This window comes from Ictidomys tridecemlineatus, chromosome 4, assembly GCF_052094955.1.
Source record: "Ictidomys tridecemlineatus isolate mIctTri1 chromosome 4, mIctTri1.hap1, whole genome shotgun sequence".
Taxonomy (NCBI): Eukaryota; Metazoa; Chordata; class Mammalia; order Rodentia; family Sciuridae; genus Ictidomys; species Ictidomys tridecemlineatus.
In genome coordinates, this window is record NC_135480.1 from 9,924,687 (window position 1) to 9,946,841 (window position 22,155).

The 22,155-nt window shown below is 36.1% G+C and overlaps 2 protein-coding genes across 2 annotated transcripts; both read left to right on the top strand.

Annotated features, from left to right (window-relative positions):
* Positions 1-1,391: 1,391 nt before the first annotated feature.
* LOC144364721 (steroid transmembrane transporter SLC22A24-like) lies at positions 1,392-7,840 on the top strand. The gene is given in 3 exon segments (XM_078044861.1): positions 1,392-2,017; positions 2,869-2,972; positions 7,669-7,840. Coding segments are annotated over 3 exon segments (678 nt in total). The 5' UTR covers positions 1,392-1,615.
* A 69-nt stretch (positions 7,841-7,909) lies between these two features.
* On the top strand, positions 7,910-20,331 carry LOC101957066 (steroid transmembrane transporter SLC22A24-like). Its single transcript, XM_078045822.1, has 5 exons — positions 7,910-8,072; positions 12,006-12,129; positions 15,997-16,112; positions 19,579-19,687; positions 20,128-20,331. Exons 1-4 carry the CDS (start codon positions 7,951-7,953, stop codon positions 19,664-19,666), a joined length of 450 nt encoding a protein of 149 aa, XP_077901948.1. The 5' UTR covers positions 7,910-7,950; the 3' UTR covers positions 19,667-19,687; positions 20,128-20,331.
* Positions 20,332-22,155: the final 1,824 nt, after the last annotated feature.

A 22,155-nucleotide genomic window follows, 5' to 3' on the forward strand; every position in this document is an offset into this window, starting at 1 on the left:
CACAAAGATATACAATCATCTGATACTCAAAAAGGTGCAAAAAACATAGGTTAAAGAAATGATGATCTTTTCAACAAACACTGCTGGGGAAACTGGATATCTATATGTAGAATAGTGAAACTAGATTCCTACTTTTCACCCTGACAAAAGTCAACTCAAAGTGTATCAGATGCCTAGGAATTAGACCAGACACTGCAACTGCTAGAGGAAAATATAAAGTCAACACTCCTATACTGAAGCAGGCACCAATTTCCTTGACAAAACCTCTAAGACTCAAAAAATAAATCTAAGAATCAATAAGTAGGATGGCATCAAATTAAAAATTTATGCAAAAAAGGAACAATTAAGAGCATAAAAAGAGAGCCTATAGAATGGGAGAAAATGTTTGCCAGCTACTCCTCAGACAAGGGATTAATGTCCAAAATATATAAAGAACTCAAAAAACTTATCACAAAGGAAAAATCCCAATCAATAAGTGGATAAAAGAACTAAACACATGTTTTTCAAAAGAAGAAATATAAAAGGCCAACAAATACATGAAAAAAAAATGTTCAACATCTCTTGCAAAAAGGAGAATAGAAATCAAAGCAACATTGAGATTTTATTTTACTCAATTTATAATTACAATCATCAAGAATGCAAATAATAATAAATGCTGGAAAGAATGGTACACTCAAGTCAGATTTGCCTCACCAACCTGCACAGGAACCAGGGCCCAGGGTAGGTCTGAGTCCATCCCGACATTGACAGAGCCCCACCAAAGCTCATGCCCAACCCAGGACTACCTCCACCCACTGGCAGACCCCCCACCAAAGCTCAGGCCTTGCCTGGATCGGCCTTGCCAACCTTCATAGGAGCCAATAGACTTGAGTCCACCCCACCACCACCACCACCTGGGAGCCCAGGTCTAAAAGTTAGCCCAAAATGCTATTTCAATGAATCAATAAATCTGATTAAATAAACTATGGCATAAAAGTACTGTTTCCTTCTTCCCTGCACCTTATTTCTTATTTCCCTATTTCAAAAACTTCAAAATCACTGTCACTATTTAAACTGAATCAGAATCTCAGATACCCACAGTTAGCCTTTACATTCAATATTCCACTTTCCTTTATTATAACCAAAGATATTTTTCAGTAACTTAGCAAAAATTCAGTTCTAACCAAGAAAAAGCAATGGTCTGTTTATACATTAATATCATAAACATGTTTACATTTGAGATTTCAGTATTCCTTTTCTGAAAAGGACAGATCATGGAAAGCTATATTTAGGGTCATGTGGAGATTACACCCACTGAAAGTCCACTGTTGACTTCTCAGAAAACTCAAAGATCAGAATCATTCACAGAGTAATCTTTTAAGCAGGTTCAGTTGTCTGCAAGTAGAATTCTCTTTGCCAAATATTTCTGTAACTTTACTGAATTTGTCTCCCTATCTAAACCCAAAGACTCTGAGGAGATCTTTCCATTATTTTGCAGCAGTAGACAGAACCCCTCAAGGAGAAAATTGAATGGGGATCAACACCACATTATAGGTCTTGGTGAAAGGAAGCATTTTCTCTTTCTGAATCTACCTCCATAAATTTATTCCTTTAGGTGATCCCCTGTTCAGCCTCAATGTCCTTTGATGAGCTCTTGGATCAAGCTGGAGGCCTGGGAAGATTCCAAATCTTTCAGCTAGTTTTCTTTTGTATCACCAACATCCTAACATACCCTCATTTTGTACTGGAGAACTTCACTGCTGCAATTCCTGATCATCGCTGCTGGGTTCAGATTCTGGACAATGACACTATCTCTGGTAATGACACTGGGACCCTCAGCCAAGATGCCCTCCTGAGGATTTCCATTCCACTGGACTCAAACTTAAAACCAGAGAAGTGCCATCGCTTCATCCATCCCCAGTGGCAGCTCCTTCACCTGAATGAAACTGTCACCAATACAACTGAGGCAGACACGGAGCCCTGTGTCAATGGCTGAGTATATGACAGAAGCTATTTCCCCTCCACCATCATAACTGAGGTAAGGTGCTTCATCCAAATATACTGTTTGTATGATCAAAGAGTTTGGAGGTAATACCAAGAAGGGACTTGCTTTATACATTTAGTCCCAAGATGTGTACTGTAATTAAAACTTTCTTCCTTCCTTCTGCAGGTAGCAATTGCTTATCTACACTACAATGCTGTTGAGAATATATAGTATTGGAGTTAATGAATTTAACCTATAATTATCATTTAATCTAGTGAAGAATATCTATGATTTTAAAAGTGATCAAATATTTTACTAAGTCAGTGGTTCTCAATACTTGCTGAAAAACTGACACTGAGCAAATAAATCAGAATCTCTGGGCACAGGCAAGCACTCGTGTTTTTTATTTTCTTTAAGTATTCAATGTGTGGCCAAGGATGAGAGATACTGTAGTAATTGAAGTATGGACTGCTAAGAAAATCAAAGGCAGGACCCTAAGTCACTTAGATGATGAAAAAAAATAAACTTTCATATTTTTGGTATCTGAAATTTCTTAAAATGTGTTTTTATATGTTTTAAATTGTAGTAGCCAAAGAATGTGTATAAGTTAATAGAATAAAGGGAATTGGTGACCTGAAGGTAAAAATGAATAAAGACATGTAGAAAAAAAGGTGCAGAATATTGGAAAGTTATGAGGCAAGAGAGAGGCAAGTGCACTTGAAGGGCTGAAATAAGTGGAGGACGGGCGACCAGGGGAGAGTGACTGTTGGCGAAGCTGGGGATCGGGGCAGGATCCACAAAGCAGAGGATCACATACATCATATGTGGAAGTTTTTCCACGGAGGGCAAAGATTTTAAAGACTTAAAATCTAAAACTCCACTGTGCTTTTTTGATTCTCTTCCAGTGGGACCTGGTTTGTGAATCCCAGTCATTAAAACCAATGGTTCAAACTCTGTTTATGACTGGGTCACTGTTGGGAAGTCTGATATATAGCCTTCTTTCAGACAAGTGAGTGTCACCTCACTTTCTTTTGGACTGTTGGTCAGATTAAGTTTTCAGTAAGTATTCATTCCTTTATTTAAGAAATCTTGCTGAGCTCTGTCGGCTTTGTTCTGAATTGTGTACTGGCCTCACTTTCTGACTCTAGGAAACTACAATCAAATACTAGTGCTTGATACATAAACTGGAAGTTACAATTTGTTGTGAGAAATTCACTGTGCTACATTAAGGAGAATAGAAAAGGTCATGTAAATCATATCAGTTTCAGGAAGTAATTTGCAGAGCCAATGCAGAATGTGAGGTGTATGAGTAAGAGTTAATTCAACAAAGGGAGAGGAAAGAGAGTTGCATGTTTAAAAGTATGTTCCTGGTCTTGGCAATATTCTGAACCACCTAGACCCTATAAATGAGTACAGATATTTTTATACTGTTCATCATTTCACACATGCAGTCTAGGCACACATACAGAGAATAATCACCATTATAAAATCTGAGAGTTGAGTAGCACCGTGGGCCTGATAAGATGGTAAATCACTGGACCTTTAACCTGGATGATGGTCCTTGTGAAATGACTTTAATAGGTAATGTTTGTAACCAGTAAAGGTAATTATTAAGAATTTAGGAGGATGCAACTTGGAGATGAGAAATTTGTGGCTTCTCGCATCCTGGCAGAGCTTCTAGAGAAGGCAATCAACCATGGCTCTCACCCAAGCATGTCTCCCACAAGAACATTGATGGGAATGCAGATGTTCAAAGCCACCTAGTAGTCTTAGTTTAAAATTATAACTTAGTGCCTGACACAGTTAATTGTTGCCTGTACAGATTTCTGAGTCAGCAAATTTATTTCCTCTAATTTTCAGGCCTCTGTACTACCAATCTGAATTGTAGAAAGAATTAACAAAACAGTTGAACGAATAGGTAGGTTTTTTGAGCATACATTCACATTAATATCTATAAACAGTAGAATTAAAAATATAGTATATTTATATAAATTCCTATTGAGCCATGAGAAAGAACAAACTATTGCCATATGCAATAACATGGGGAAAACATTACATGACACAGAACTACATAATACATAATTTCAACTTTTAAAAAGATCCAAGCATACAGACTAATATATGGTGATAAAGCTCATGATATTAGATATGTTTGGTGGGAATGGTGTCCAGGAAAGAGTCTGAGAAGGGTTTCTTAAAAATGATGTTCTATTGATTGAGGACTGATTACAAAGGTACAGTGGTTTTGTGGAAATAATTAAACTTGTAAACATTTGAGATCTGCATATTTGTGTGTTATGTAAAGCTCAAAGAAATGCTTAATAAGAGATTTAACAATGGTGGGGATGTGACTACTGGATTATGAGTATAATTTGATAGAAGGCAGTAGTAGCAGCCAGGAGATAAGTTTAAGAGGATTGATTTCAGTACTCATAACAGAGATTTGTAAGATGGCCCTATCAGATCTAGGAAAATAGGAAATTATTGAAGATAGTAAAGAAACATTATATTAATTATTTTAGTTGTAAAAATTTATGGAGTGCATAAATTTGATGTATTTATATACATTGAATACATACAAATAGTGTGTAATGATCAAAACATTGTGGTTAACATTTCGATCACCTTAAGCATTTAAAAAAATTATAAACACATAATAATTATAATTGAAGTACTATGTGATATTTATTAATAAAATGAGGTTAATGAACATTTCCATCTCCCTGTATACAATATATACTGATAAATATAAATGCATACAATATATACTGAGAAAATCAGAATAATGAACATTTCCATCTCATTATTATTATTTTGGTTTGCAACATTCAAGCTCCTCTTTTCTGGTGATTCATAATATATACTAAAGTGTATTGTGAAATATGGTCCTCAGCCAGGAACATAGCACCAGAAAGCAGAGAAAGAGAGCTTGCCTCACCAGGACAAAATATAAACTCCAAAGGGACCTATCTCTCCCAGGCTTACCCTCCTCAACTGTGGTTACCACCCAGTTAATTCATTCAACTGGATTAATGTACTGATTAAGTAATACTCTCATAATCCAATCATTTCACCTCTGAACTTTCTTGCATTATCTCACACATACCAACTTTGGGGGGAACAGCTCACGTCTAAACCATAATGGACATACATGTGGAGACTCAGGTAGCCAGCTGTATATGTGAACATTTAGGTCACAGAAGAGTTCAAGGATGTGGACAACTTGAAATTTGCTAGCATAAGAATATTTGTATAGTGAGAGGAGTGAGGACAGTAAAGAAATATCAATACAGCCCTGTGAAATCAAGTAGTTTAAACCTGCCTATAGTAATAACTCATCATGTGTGCCATTCTATATCACTGTAACTGAATGCGTGTTGTTCTCTCACAAGATCACTCAAGTTTTCCAGTCTTGATATCTTTCTTTTTCAGATTTCAAACACACCCAAATTTATTTATTATGTTCAATGCAATATCCATCTATGTCTTTATACCTTTTTTAATAGCATTTACTTTTACCCTAAGATAGGTCTTTTCTTTCTACCCATCTACAATATCTTTAATGGCTTTGGCAAAGACTCTTTTCCCTGTGTATCCCCATTCATGTTCATGAATTCCCATTAGTCTTCATTCCCATCCTTCACCACAGAGAAATGTTTCATGTGTGTACTATTTACATGTGTACATGCCAGAAAATATGTAATAGGTTTGAGTATGCTGGTATTTAAATCTATATAAAATATACCACGTTCTTTGGCCAATCTCTTTCTTACTTTTTATTGATTCACCACTAAGTTCTTTTATGTCTATTTGTATATCCATGTATCTAGTCTTTTGTTTCAAACTACTCTGAAGCTCTCCATAATGAGCCCACAACACTTTTTCCTATTCTCTTTTCCAGTGCTAGTTATTTTGATTCCCACAGCATTCCTAAAACCACATCTAATTCTAATATTAACACTGCAACGTATGTCCTCTTTACTCTGAAAATTTTTTTCATAATAAGCTTTAATTTTTGTGGTACTTGGAATTGAACCCAGGAGCACTCCACCACTGAGGATTCCAGCCTTTTTAAAAAAAAATGGTTTTTTTGAGACAGGGTCTTGCTAACTTGAGGCTGACCTTTAACCTCAGCCTCTTGAGTCACTGGAATTACAGCCAGGAACCACCATGCCTGGCAATAAGCTTTAATTTTTTTACACCAGTTTTTGGTATAAAGAAATATTGAGTGTGAAGTACAGAGAGTTCCCAATAACCCCTCCCACAAACAAACTCACATATTATTAACATCTTACATTAGTGTAATATATTCATTATAACTGATAGACCAATATTTATATGGTATTGACAAAAGTACATAGGTTACCATAGGTTACAGAACCTTTGTGTTACCTGGCTTTAGTTGTTTGGGCAAAAGTATAACATCAAGTAGGCACCCTCTGAGTATCTCCCTAAAAATTCTCTGTGCTCTACCTGGTCATATCTGCTTCTGACGCTCCAGTAACCATTACCATGAGAATTTATTTATTTTACTTATTGTGTTTTCATTTCTCAGTTTTCCATGTTTCATCATGTCCTCAATCATGGCTTGTAAAAAGACAGTTCTATTCTGAATTCTATCATACAAGTTTAGTAACAATGTATGTTGCATGAACCTACATTTGTTACAGAAGGTAACATATTTCATAAGATTTTTATGACTTAGACTGCTAAAGTAACAAATATTATACACAAATATTCAAAACTGAATTTTTGTCCATATATTAATGTTTTAGTCAGCTTTTTTGCTGCTGTGATTAAAGGACTGAACCAGAACAACTGTAGGGAAGTAAAAGTATATTTGAAGGCTCATGGTTTCAGAGGTCTTATTTCATAGAAAGCAGGCTCCATTCCTCAGGGCTTGACATGAGGCAGAATATCATCGCCGAAGAGTGTGGCTCAGGGAAGCAGCTCACATGGTGATCAGAAAGCAGAGAGAGACTCCACTCACCAGATAAAAATATATATACTCCATAGCCATGCCCATAATAAACCACTTCCTCCAGCCACACTCTGCCTGCCTCCCGTTATCACCCAGTTAATCCTACCAGGGATTATTTTAATTAGGTCATTTCTCCTCTGAACCTCCTTACATTGTCTCACAAATGAACTTTTGAGGGACACCACATCTAAACCATAACAATTAATATTGCTGAAAATTTTGTATCAGCTCATGGAACTTTGTCCAAGTTAACTCCACAATGAGCCCATTCCCTGCAGCTCCATGACACAAATATTTCTCATTATTTTTGTGTAATCTGCCCTTCTGTTTCTTATTCTCTATCTCTCCTCTTTCTCTCCTCTGTGGACCTCTTATCACTTCCTGTAGTAAAGAGAATGGTTGCCAAGTTGCCTTCTGAAACACATTTCCTAAGACCTTTGGACACCTCCCATATTTTCTCTTCTTGATATGGCTCCACATGGCATCAAGGTCCTCTTATGCCATGTGCTTTCATGCTCATTCTGGCATCACTTGAAGATGAACCGACAGGGATGCTTACATCTGTAATTTTCGTTGTTGACTAGTATTATGATTCTACCAGACCTCAAGTATAATGTCCTACTTGTTAAACATTTACACTAAATCTCAAGTTATTTTCTTTTGTTGTTTTCTCCATATTATTTTTGTTCTGAAATAAGCTTAGCTGTTTTCCAATCTTTCTTAGGTTTGGGCGGAAGGTGGTCTACCTGTGGTGCTTACTCCAGCTGGGCATCGTTGACACCGTGGCAGCCTTTGCCCCCACCTTCCTCATTTACTGCATATTACGCTTCTGGGCTGGGTTGTGTGTCACGACTATTATGGCAAATGCTTTTTCTCTTAGTAAGTCGATAATTTGAGACCTTCATTTTCTCCATGCCTGAATTGACCGTTAAATCAATTATGTACATGTTTTCTTCCAGTGTCAGAATGGTCAACATCCCAAAGGAAGTCTGTGGGAATAGTCCTGATGATGTCTTCCTACAGTATCGGGCAGATGTTCCTCAGAAGACTGGCTTTTGCCATTCGAAAGTGGTACACACTCCACCTAGTTGTGTCCATACCCTTGCTTGTCCTCCTCTTGCCCTTCAGGTATGAACAGTCTCCACATTCTTTCCAAGGGAGGCCAACATGAGAACATAAGAGTTGTGTCACTGGGAATTTATATGTTCCCAATACTGGTCCTAAGCCATGTCCCCATTAACACCCATTTTGCCATTCAAGATGGAAGAGATGAAATAGAAAGGAAGTTTAAATGGAGATTGGCAATTTGCAGTCACCATTTTTGCATACTAGGCACAAAATTATCATGAAATAATTGCAATAGAAAAAAATCAAAAATTTTATTATACTTTCATGAGTGCAGAATAATGATACATAAGAGTGGGGATCATTGTGACATACTCAAAAATGCACATAACATAAAATTCATTTCCCAGAGCCTCTCTTTCCCCTGCCCTCCTACCTCCCTCTGAATGTCTTCCTCTACTCGTCTGGTCTCTCTTCTACATGTTTACTTTCTTAATTGGTGCACTATGATTATATATAAAAGTGGGATTCATTGTGATTTGTTCATACATACACATAGCACAATTTGGTTAATTTCCATACCCAGTATTTCTCCTTGGCATCTCTTCCTCCCTCACCCTAAACTCGTCCTTTACAATACTGTTCACCCTTCTATTCTCATGAGCTCCTTTCATTTTATTCCTTTTATCTCTCTACCTTCCACATATGAGAGAAAACATTCAGTCTTTGACTTTCTGAGCCTGGCTTATATCACTTAGCATTATGCTGTCCATTTACCTGCAAATAACATAATTTCATTCTTCTTTATGGCTAAATAAAACTCCTTTGTGTATATGTTCCATGTTTTCTTCATCTGTTCATCTGTTGATGGACACCAACAATGGTTGCATAACTTGGCTATTGTGAATTGCCCTGGTATAAACATTGAAATGCATGTATCATTATAGTATATGTGAAGACTGAACAGCTGATCATATGGCGTTTCCATTCCTAGTCTGTTGAGGAATCTCCGTAATGCTTTCCAAAGTGATTTTACCAATTTGCAGTCCCACCAATGGTGAACATTATTTTAGTCAACTTTTTCACTGCATTTCACTTTTAGTCATTTTCACTGTGACTAAAAGACCCACCAGAAAAATTGTAGAGGAGGAAAAGTTTATTTGCGCGCTTACAGTTTTAGAGTTCTTAGTCCATAGAAGGCTAGATTCATCCCTCAGGGTTCAAGGTGAGGCAAAACATCATGGAAGGAGAGTGTGATGGAGGCACGTGGCTCACATGATGATCAGAAAGCATAGAGATACTCCACTCTCCAGATAAAAAATATATACCCCATAGCCACACTCCCCATGGACCACTTCCTCCAGCCACACCCACTTGCCTCCAATTATTATTCAGTTGATTCCATCAGGGATTAATTTATTGATTAGTTTAAAGCTATAACCCAATCATTTCTCCTCCAAACCTTCTTTGTCTCACATGTCAGCTTTTGGGGGACATCATATCTAAAGCATAACAAATAAAATGCATCATGTTCTTTGACCAATCTGTTTCTTAACTTTTTGTCATTCACCACTAAGTTCTTTTAGGTCTACTTATATATCCATGTATCTAGTCTTTTGTTTCAGACTACTCCAGAGCTCTCCATGATGAGCCCACAACACTTTTTCCTATTCTTTTTTCTAAACATAACAAACATATTCCTTTCTCCCCATGACATTGCAAGTGTTTATTATTATATTCCTGATGCTTGACAATCTTACTGGGGTGAAATGAAATCTCAGTACAGTTTTGATTTGCAAGTCCATAGTTGTTAAGGATGTTGAACATTTTTTCACATATTTAATTGCCAGTTTGTATTTCTTCTTTTGAGAAATGTCTATTTAGTTCTTTTGTCCAAAGTTTGATTTGGCTATTTGTTGAGGTTTTTTTAAGTTTTTTGAGTTCTTTATATATTTCTTATATTAATGCCATGTTGAAAGAGTAACTGGCAAAGATTCTTCTCCCATCTCTAGGATCTGTCTTCATGCTTTTATTTCATTAGCTCATTATTTTATTCCTCTTTCCTCCATAGCTTCCACATATGAAAGAAAACATTCAATCATTTACTTTCTAAGGCAATTCTGTAGGCTCTTTCTTCATTTATTTTTTTAAAGGAGAGAGAGAGAGAGAAAAAAAAATCTTTTTTGTAGATGGACACAACACAATGCCTTTATTTTTATGTGGTGCTGAGAATCGAACCTGGGTCCCACCCATGGTAGGCGAGCACTCTAATGCTGAGCCACAATCCCAGCCCCTTTCTTCATTTCTTGACAAAGATTTCCACATCTGGAAAAAATGTATACAAATAAATATCTTTTCAAGTACTTGTATACATCCTTTGGATAAATGCCTACTCCAATTTTGGCCCTTTTTTGAATTGTTTGATTTTTGTTGTTGCTACTGACTTTTGGGTGTCCTCTATATATATTCTGAATTTTAATCCCTTTCAAATATATAATCCCTAAGTATCTTACTCATCCTTTATATTACCTTTTTAAATATGATGAGAATTTCTTTTGGTACAAAACTTTAATACTTTTTCATGGTCAAATTTGCTTCCCATTTTGGTGGTGTATCCTGTGCTTTTGACGTCCTATCCAAGATATCATGCCCAAAGACAATGCCATGAGTATTTGTCCTGTTTTGTTATAATTTTGTTTTAGTATTGGGTTTCACATTTAGGTCTTTCATTCAATTTGAGTTAATTTTTCTATATGGCATTAGGCAATAATCCATCTTCATTCTTCTTTATGTAGATATCAAGTTTTCCCGGCCTCATTGTTTAAAAGACTGTCATTTCTGACCACTCCCCATTGAACTGTCTTTACATTCTTGTCAAAAATCATTTGCCCATACATGTGAATATTTGTTTCAAGGTTCTCTACCCTATCTTACTAGTATGTCTTTATGTATGCCTGTACCATGTTGTTTTGATTACTGATGCTTTATAGTAAATTTTGAAATCAGAAAGTGTGCGTCCTATAACTCTACCCATTTTCAAGAATATTTTGGCCATTCACAGTCCTTTGAGATATCATACAAATTTTAGAATATGTTTTTCTATTGCTACAAAAATCATCATTAGTGTTCTGAAAGGGAGAGCATTAAATTTGTAGATCACTTTCTATAGTATTGCTATCATAATGACTTATAATCCATAAACATGAGATGAATAGCCATTAGTTTTATCTTTTCTTTCTTGTTTTCAGCCACTTTTTGCAGTTTTTGTTTTATAAGTCCTTGGTTAACTTGTAATATTTTATTCTGATTGTTGATATTGTAAATGGAATTGTTTGTAATTTTCTCTTCACGTTGTTCACTGTTATTGTATATAAATGCAACTGACATTCTATGTTGACTTTGTATTCTGCTATTTTGCTGCATTTCCTATTCACTATTTAAAATAGCTTTTTTCTGGAATCTTCAGGATTTTTCACATGGAAGACCATATAATCTGCAAACAGATAATTGTACTTCTACCTTTTTTACTTAGATGCCTTTTATTTCTTTTCCTTGCCTAATTAATCAGTCTGTAACTTTCAGTACTATGTTGATAATAAGTGGTGAAAGTGAACACACCTGCCTTTTTTCTGATGAGAGAAAAAGCTTTTAGTTTTTACCATTGGGTCTGATGCTCACTGAATAGGGCTCTATAAAAACATTAATTTATGATATTTGAATTATATATCAAAACAAAAATTGAAGTGCAAATGAATGATTTATGCCATTTGATTCTTGTTTATTGATCTCTATAATTATTTTAACACACTAATGGCCAGATATGTCCCTTATCTTAGTGAAAGCCCAGGCCAGTTGAAGAGGAAAATTTGGTTAGAAATTACACTGCCATATAAGAAAGTATGTATAAATGAAAGGGTAAAGAAATCTCAAATTAAAGGTTGTATAGAAAATAAGTAGTTGAGCATTTACTGTACCTTCCTTGTCTTCATTAATCAGGAAGCTGGTGGAGTCCTTCCGGTGGCTGACTGTCAGAAATCATCTAGAAAAGGGTGTAAAGGAACTTAGAAGAGTTGCACACATAAATGGAATAAAGAATGCTGAAGAGACCCTGACCATAGAGGTGATCTGGAAGGGGGACTGGGATGAAATGACATGACCTCATAATCACACTAGGCTGCATCTCTGTGTCCCTGGGGTGACTACAGGCCCTAAATGGGAATTCTGTGAGTGAGATCTTAACATCTCTGTCCTGGTTCTCCATGGATTCATCCTTGTAGAGAGGCAGCATTGAAAAAATGTATCTTTGCTTTCGTCATGTATTTGGACATAGATGTTGCAATTTGCTGATGGAAGTTCACTAATTCAACACTAATTCATTTCTCATTATTTAAATAAACATGATCCATTTTAAGGGAAATCAGAAAGCCAATAATAGAGTAATTGAACATGCAAAAGATAGCATTAAAATTATTACTTTAATTCCATCCATTTATTCAGTAACTCAATAAATATTTAGTGTGCAACAAATATGACTCATATGCTCTTCTACAAAATACAGGCATGACAGTAAAATATAAAAAAGTTCTCCCCCACTTCTGTTGATATTAAATATTGTTCTCATTAGAAAGTGCTAACATTGCACCTCTGGGAAAACTCTCCCTCCCACCTCGAAGTTTCCTTCCTCATGACTAGGAGCCACATTCTTATGTGGCTCATTCAAGAATACTCTCATTAACTCATTTAAAAATACTTAGGCATCTATTGTGTGCCAGCATGCTAATATATATTAATGGAAATGAAACAGAATCTTTGCCTTTGAGTACTTACATTTTAATATAGGACCCCAAAATTAAGAGGCAATTACAAAAAGGGTGTTATGGCAAGTCACATCAAAAGAATTTTTGAGAGAACAGTGAGAAAGTAATCACATTAACTTTAATGGGCCAAAAAATATTAGGGGTTAACTGATAAAAAAAGAAGCTAAAAAACATTTCAGGCATCATACAAACTGCTTGTTGGAGGGACAACTGATAGACTCTCGCACATTAGCCCTGAAAGAAAGCAAATGCCCTATAGGATAAAATGTTGATAAAGAAAAACACAAAGAATAGCTTCTCTGACTACAACATTATTCCATCCTTCTGATCCACTAAATAAATTGACACATGCTCAATGTCCCCAAAAGTCTTATTTTATTATAGCATGTGCTTGAAGTCCATTATAATTGTTTTTACTGCTAGAAATTAAACCAAGGGCTTCAAACTTGATAGGAGATAATATAACTAAATATTATAATACTAGGACAAATAAAACATTAAAAAGAAAGATCAAATCTCAATCAAACAATAGGACTTCTGGGATACTTAGATGTATTTTCTCTCAGCCATTTCAGGAATCCAAAGTAGAGAAGAACTTATGTCAATTGTGTGTTACAAATTTTTTTTTGCAAACCCCAGTGAATTCATAGCAAGTCCACAATATTTTTTAGCGATATTTGTCAGAAAAAAAAACATTGCCAACTTGACTGAAGGGAACAGAAATAGTATCAAATGAGAAAGGCTCCCCAAAATGCTACCACTGAGAAGTTAGCTGGGAACACATTTTAGAGGCAAATATGTTTGTATCCTTCATGAAAGAAAAGAAAATTCAGTTGGAGCCAAGATGCAAGAGGTTGTGAGTGAGAGCCAAATTGTTTCAATTTTCCAAGCCTTGAGACCTACTTGCAGAATTTCTAACCTTTGCCTAGCTTGATTTCATAATTGCTATGGAATATTTTTTGTCTCAAATCTCCTTTTTGAACAGGAATGCCTACAGTAGTTATTCTATGCTTGTATCATCAGTATATGTTGGATAAGTTTGGGACAAGTGTTGTCTCTTTAGTTTCATGTATTTACAAATACAGGTTCTAGGATTAGAGAACAACACATTAGTAGTCTCATCCACACTTGGGCCTCATTTAAGTGTTAAGGTTCTGGGGGTCAGGGTATAGCTCCATGTGATGATACAAGCATGGTGGGCAGGAGCAGTTCTCTGAATTTGGATCTTCCTGAGATCTTGAGAAACTTTGCACCTGAGGTGATGTGTATGTTAATTATTGAATTTTTCCATGTATACAAAACATACATTGTACTCCATAAATATGTAAAATTATTATGTCAATTAAAGTTATAATTAATTATTAAAATACTATTCTCTCATATGCTGGACCATATCTCTAAATTAGGCCTTATTTTCAGCCATATTTTCCTGAATTCTCAAAACTATTCCTCTATTTGCTTTTGGAGGGGTTGTTTGTTTAGTACTGGGGATTGAACCCAGGGCACTTAACATGCTAAGTTGCTTAGGGTCTCACTAAGTGGCTGAAGCTGGCTTTGAACTTGTGATCTTGCTGCCTCAGCCTCCTGAGCAGCTGGGATTACAGGCACATTCCACAGTGCCCAACTCAGTATGGCTTTATTATCAGAAATAAAATATTATTATTTTGAAAATTATTAAGAGACTTCTCTTGTATTGAATACATTTGATATTTACATGTATGACATTGAGTAAACTTTAGATGACCCCTGTAAGAAAAAGAGCAGCTACTTTCACTTTTTAACTGATGCACAATAAATTTATATATTTGGGGATATTATGTGGCATTCTTATGCACAAATTCATTATGTAATGTTCACCTCAGAGTAAGCATATTTATTCCTTGTAGCAAGAACATTAAAAATTCTTTATTCTAGCTTTTCTTGAAATACATATGTGTTACATTATCAATAGACACCCTGCTGTACAATAGATGCCAGAATTGATTTCTCCTATCTAACTGTAACTAAGTACCTGTTGACCAACTTTCCCAAAAATATTAAGTAACATAGTAGTGGCAGAGATAAAAAGTTCTAACTCTAAAACCAAATGTCTTTGCAACTATTATATTTCACCTGTCATTTCACCAAATTTTATCTGCTATAACATCTGGTCAATGCCACAGTCTGGCTGGGCACAAAATCACGAGCCACTCACAGCTTTGTAAATTCAAACAGCAATTCTTTATTCCCGAACTCACACCGGCTCTCTACAAACACATTCTGGGGAAATCCATGTTCTGCCGCAAAATTCACATACTCCACCAGGCTTTGAATCCCAAATACTTTCTGAATCCCACGAGAACCCGACGGGAACTCAAGAATTGGGCGTGCCTGATTCCTAGCAGGGTACACCTTAAACCTGAAACCGCCCTAAACCCAAGGAGCGGGATGCTCCCTAAAACCTGATCCGTCCTAATCCAGTAGGATCCTCCTTAAACCCGGATCCACCTTGGTCCTTGAGCAGGGTCACCTTTCTCAAATATAAATGCAATGTCACTTCAAATGTCCAAGGCAAGTCCATTTCCATGAGTCCTTCCTCTAAGCAACATGGGATACGCTGGCAAGGAAATTTTGATGCGTCATTCCTACTTGGCAATGGCTCTCAACAGGGTACAAATCACACTCCATAATAGATCCCCTGCTCTTTTCTTCCCTTTAACTCTGTAAATTCAATCATGAGTGAAGGCTGCATGCCTATAATCCTAGAAAATGTTTACTCAACACCAAACCATAAAGTGGACCTAGCTTTCATAAATTCTATTGATTTTCAGAGATAAACTCTAATTCTATCACTGGAGGGACAAGTCTCATTTCCAGTCAACAGAAAAGAAACTTTAAACCCTTAAACATGTACCTTTCATTGTTTTTGATTTACAGTGCAAATCTTTTGGCCAATGCTTTTTCCCTCTCATAAGCTCAGTATTTAAACTGGCTTTATTCATATATAGTTCCTATTTCTCCCCACAGTTTTCGTAGCTCTCCCTACAAGAGATAGATCACTTAACATCCACATTCCCCATGAGGCAGAGATTTCAAGGATGGTGAACATACTTATCTCATCCTCTAGTACTTACCACTATACCTGCCCATTGCTGACACATTATAAATGCCTGTTGTTTTTGTTGTTTCAGTATGTGAAATCCACCATACAGAAGGAGTTGGATGCAGTCCAGATCAAACCATCAATTTTTCAATTGTTCCATGCACCCAAAGTGATTATGACAACCTGCTGCTTTAGCTTTTTCAGGTAAGTTCCATTTGGTGCTTAGTAACTTTAAAATATTGAAGATGCAACTACATTTTTTCTCTCAAAAATATTAACCATGAGGAACAAATATGGTAAAGCAGAAAAAGGCTGCACTTTCCAATTTATCTGTGGCTTAGAATTGAAGCAATGGAATACTGCTTCTCAGTAATCAATCAGAAAAGATAAAGAAGGCTATTACCTACTTATAAAGGGAACAATCCAATAAGAATTATAATAATATCAATATTTATTTCAAAAATACATATTGGTGTACCTAAGTACATAAAACAAACTCTTCATGACAGTTTACCTAAGATAAACCTAAATGCAATAATACTAGTGATTTCAACATATCCTCTCATTGACAGATAAGTAATCCAAATATAAAATCAATAGCTTCTCTTTTGCTGAGTCTGGCTTTGAAGTTGTAATACTCTTGCCTCAGTCTCCAGAGCTGCTGAGATTACAGGCATGTGCCACCACACCCAACTGGATTAATAATTAATCAATAATTTGAATGGACTAACTGGGGTAACTATAGGCAGATGGACCATGGCTGGAGGAAGTAGATTTATGAGAATGTGACTTTGGAGATTATATCTTGTCCCCCTGGCTCCTCTTTCTTTTTCTGTGTTTTCTGACTATGATGAGGTAACCAATATTCCACTGCCATGCTGCTCTTTCTGCTCTTGGGCCCAGAGCAATGGAGACAGCTGACCATGGATTGAACCTCTGAAACCATGGGACTAAGTAAACTTTTTCTCCTCTAAATTGTCCTAGTCAGGGTTTTGGTCACAGAAAAAAAAATAACACTTATGATCTAAAGAATACCATAAATAAAATGTATCTGACAGTTATAGGCTATTTCATCCAATAACAGTTCACTCTCTTCTCAATAGCTCACAAACCTTCTCCAAAATAAACCAAACTTTACGTCATAAAGCAAGTCTTTGCAAACACAAATGATCAGTATATTTTCTTACATCTTATCAGATCATAATGGAATTAAATTAAAAATAATCAACAAGAAAAATATACAAATCACATAAACACATGGGGAATAAACAATTATCTTTTGAAAAGGAATGGGTCATAGATGAAATGAGAGGAGAAACTAAAAATTCCTAATCAAACAAGAATAGTAATACAACATTAAAAAATCTCTGGGACATATATTGAGGTATTGATAAGAAGAGATTTTACAGAAGTAGAGGCCTACATTTACAAAAAGAAAAAAACAGATACCAAATAAACAATCTTACTGTGGAATATAATGTTCCACAATAATTTATGGTAATTTAAGATCACTGCCTAAAAAACAATTGTTCCATTATTCTATTCTATAATTATCATTACCACACTCCATCTTGGGCCGATATTATCATCAGTTGTAGGAGTCCTCTTCAAAATCTTAGGGAATGTTCCTTAGGCTCTAAATGTTATTAAATGTCTCTTCTCCTTTCACTTCAGATTTTCAAATGCTGTATCCTTTTATGGCCTCATACTCAACCTTCAGCAAATGGGGAGCCATATCTTCCTGTTCCAGGTTCTCTTTGGAGCCATCATGCTCACAGCCAGATTCATTTCCCTTTGGACTCTGAAATACATGGGTCGTCAGACAAACCAGACACTGTTCTCCTTCCTGGCAGGAGTTTTCATTCTGGTCAACACATTTATGCCCCAAAGTGAGAGAGAACAAGGTTTGGGAAATTTCCTTAGGAATTACATTATCTTACCTTCCTGATGCCACAAGAATATCATTAAAAGCCAAAGATTCTTTGCAGTTAATATGAAGGTTTGAATTGGCAAACTCTTAGCAGGACTTAGATTCTGACTGTGACTATATCCTTATGGAATTGTTCAGACACAAAGCTGTCCTGACCACATCCATGATGAATCTGAACATCAGTTCCAATGGTATGAAGAATTTCTTTAGAAGAGGAACTAACCACATGCCTCTGGCTAATTACACTTTTTTAAATTTCTTATATATGACAGCAGAATGCATTACAATTCATATTACACACATAGAGCACAATTTTTCATATCTCTGGTTGTACACAAAGAGTCACACCATTTGTGTCTTTATACATGTACTTAGAGAAATGATGTCCATCTCATTCCACCAACTTTCCTACCCTCATGTCCTTTCCCTTTCCCTCCCACCCCTTTGCTCTATCTAGAGTTCATCTAATCCTCCCATGCCCCTCCCAATTACACTTTTCATAACAATCATGGAGGTGGTAGGCCTTGCAATTACATCTCCAAGTGGGCATGTGATACTCTCCCTGGGACTCTTCCTGGTTTTTAAAGCCTCTCAAACTCAATATATTTTTAGGAAAGCCTTCTTGAATTCAATGAAATAAAAATCCTGTGTCTTCAGGCAGAAAGCAAGAGCACAGGAGGAATAAAGCAAGAGTATAATCTTAATGTCTTCTAATAGTTTTTTAATTTGTCCCTAGGCAAGAAACAAATAATGAATTCCACTTTTATGTATAATTAAAATGTACCAATTAAAATCAAAAAATAAATAAAAGACCAATAAAGTAGAGAAAGGGATCAGAGGGATGGAGAAGGTGACTGAAAGGTGAAGTTTAGGGATTGAAATGGAGCAAGTTATGTCATATACACTTATGAATGAATCAAAATGAACCCCACTATTATGTGCAGTAATAATGCACTAATAAAAACACTAGAAACAGATTAAGAAGCTAGCCAACTTACTTTCCATGGTCTCCATGCTCCACCACGTTCACATAGCAGACACATATTTTCTAGGATTTCAGACTAGAAGTCTTCACTCTTACCCCCAACAGGAGAACAATCTCTATTTTTTAAAGTCCTATTTAGAATATTTTACTGAATTAAAAATAAACCATTTAACCTTAGTCAATTCAGTTATTCAAAAGTATGTGATTAATTCCCAATATGACACTATTCATTTCTGAATAGGATTCCTAATGTAAGGCTTTAAAATCCTGAATTGTTTCCTAATTTTTTGCCTCTCTTCACATTGTCCAATCCCTTTGTCACTGTGTGGAGGAGGACCTACCCCACATCACACATTGCTCCCATACTCTTAGTTCTAAGCTGTTCAAGACACAGGTCATAAACTCCTCAGTTTTCGTTCACATATAGTTCTAGGCCCTCCAGAAAAAAGCCCTGAAAAAAAAATTGACAGAGTAAATAAAAACAAATATTTCCTGATTTCTCTATTCCCACCATTATGAGCAATACTCAAATGTTCAAAGAAAATTGAAGCAAGAGATTTAGATCCTTTGGTTCAGTGTTTCAGCCCAGCATTCAGCAGCTCATCAACCTCTCCGTCATCTCTGAGGCGTTGCATTTTGTCTGTCATTTGTTTCTCACCTGCAAACCCTACATCAGAATCACCTCACAATTAGTTAGGGAAAGACAGATTTCTTCAACCAAGATTTTTTTATTCTCCCTGGTCTCTTCTCTCCAGAAATGCAGACTCTGCGTGTGGTTTTAGCAACTTTGGGAATTGGAGCTGTTTCTGCTGCCGGCACTGGTTCTGCTCTCCACCAAATTGAGCTCCTCCCCACTGTATTCAGGTACAAGAGCTAAACGACTTTCTGTCTGCTTTCTAGACAGGACTTTCTGAACTAATTGACACTTACTGCAGGGAGAAAACTGAGACTATTTATGTATCCAAGACATGAATTGTAATGTAAACTTTAAAAGCAACTAATAACCCACAATTATTTAAAACAAACTTTATGCCCCACAATGTACCACATCCTTTTCTGCAGCATTTTGTTTAGTCTTAAGAGCCACTCTACAGGGTCGGTGCTATGGATATTCTTATTTTAATAATAATGAAACTGATTAATTAGGAATCAATAGAAGTCAATGCCACAATTAAAAGCTGGTTGCCAAAGCATTATACTCTGCTGTATTATCTCCCAAAATAAAATGGAGTTGACAAGTGAGAACATATATGTATATACAGATTTCTACAAGATTTTCTTTGTATTGCTATTTTCATCCTAAGGTCAACACTGGAAGGCATCATTACAGTATTCCAGAGAACAGGGGCAATACTGGCTCCTCTCCTGATGACCTTCCTGGGGTATTCTCTCCATCTGCCCTGGATCATCTATGGAGTCATCACCCTCCTTGCTGGCCTTGTTATCTTGCCCCTTCCAGAAACCAGGAATCAACCTCTTGTTAACACCCTCCAGGATGTGGAAAATAAGTAAGCAGATGCCCTGGTCTTCTTCTAAATAGGAAGTGGCTTTGTTCTATAGCTCAGTGATGAGGAAACAAATGACCATTTGCAGCCATCTGTCCTTCACATAGGCTCAGATCTAAACTATTTCTGCTTGACCCCATGTCTTTTATTGACTGGCAGCTCTCCTCTACCCACAAAGCTGTATCACTCCTCTTGAGACTAGATCGCATAGACCATCTAGCACTAGTCCTTTAGCAGTGAAAAGGTCAAAATTAGTCCTATTGCGAATGGCACACATTCTCTACCCTTATGGGAAGCACACTGCTGGTGTTTTCCTATAAATATGTGAAGGCTCAAATACTTAATTCTCATACCATGGTATTATCAGGCATCAGTCCAACCAGTGCTGGATATGTAATGGGGAGGAAATAAATAAGTTTGCATCAAAGATACAAACTTGATTACTGCTTCAGTCAGAAAGGATTATGAGACTAAAACAGAACAACCTTACTTACAAAAATGATAATGTATTGAAATGAAGTGGATCCAATTGCCATGGGTAGTAGAAATTTGGGGGAGAGAGAAACTGAGGAAATGGGATGACAGAATTTGAAATGAGGAAAAATACCCCTAGAAATTTCCATTTTCCCTTTGAATTTTCCAAAGATGTCATTGGTCAAATGTCTAAAAAGACAAGGGTAAGAGTAGCAATACTCAACACTGTCTTCTCAGGTATTCTTAGGTATCAAGGCACAATGGTGTCTAGGGAGTCTTGGATACAAAGCTATCAAAAAGAGCTTGTGGGTTGGAGTTGTGACTCCGTGGCAGAGCACTTGCCTCACACGTATGAGGCACTGGATCTGATCTTCAGCACCACATAAAATAAATAAATAAAATAAAGGTACTGTGTCCATCAAAACTAAAAAAAGAAAAGAAAAAAATTTTAAAAGAAGAGCTTGTTACAAAGCTTGTTATGTAGCATGCAGGGTCTGTGCATTTATCCTACATCTCTGTTCCTTTTATTATTTCTTCTTTCCAGCACAAAATATTCAAGAAAAGTAAAGCAGGAAGATACTTCCGCAAAAGTAACACAGTTTTAAGAAGTCCCCAAGAGTTGATCCAAAGAAGAGCAAAGTAAGGGGGGAAAAGTCAAGATTATTTCTTACATCTATAAAACCAGCCAAAAATATAATGGACAAATGGATGCCAACTACAATCACTAAATACACAAATTTTTTTCAAAATAATTCATGAGTTCATGTAATTTCACCAATTGGTTTGTCCTAAAACATTGTAAAAATAGTTTCAAATTATTCTTGAAATGAGCAATAGAAAAAGGAACTTTGTTTCTGTAATCCAGGAAATCCCATTACTTAATATACATCCAAAAGAGATAGATAGAGTTTGTATGCCAAAGAGATACCTACATTTTCATGTTAAATGTAGCACTCCTCAGTGTCCATCAAAAGGTGAATGGATAAAGAAAGTGTATTGTATTACTGAAATGAAACACTACTCAATCATAAAAATGAAGAAAATTCTGCCATTTGCAATAATACAAATGGACCTGGAGGACCTTATGTTAAGTGAAGTACACACAGAGAATAACAAATACTGTGTAACTCACTCATATGTAAAACCTGGAAATATTGATCTCAGAACAGAATGGTGATCTCTAGAGACTGGGGCAATTGGGTAATGGTAGTAGATGAAGGATGATCAAAGGTCACAAAATTACAATTAGGTAAGAAAACTAAATTCAAGAGATCTGTTGTACAACATAGTGACTATAGTTAAAGACAGCATATTGTACTCTTGAAAAATGCTAAGAAGATGGTTAAGTGCTAT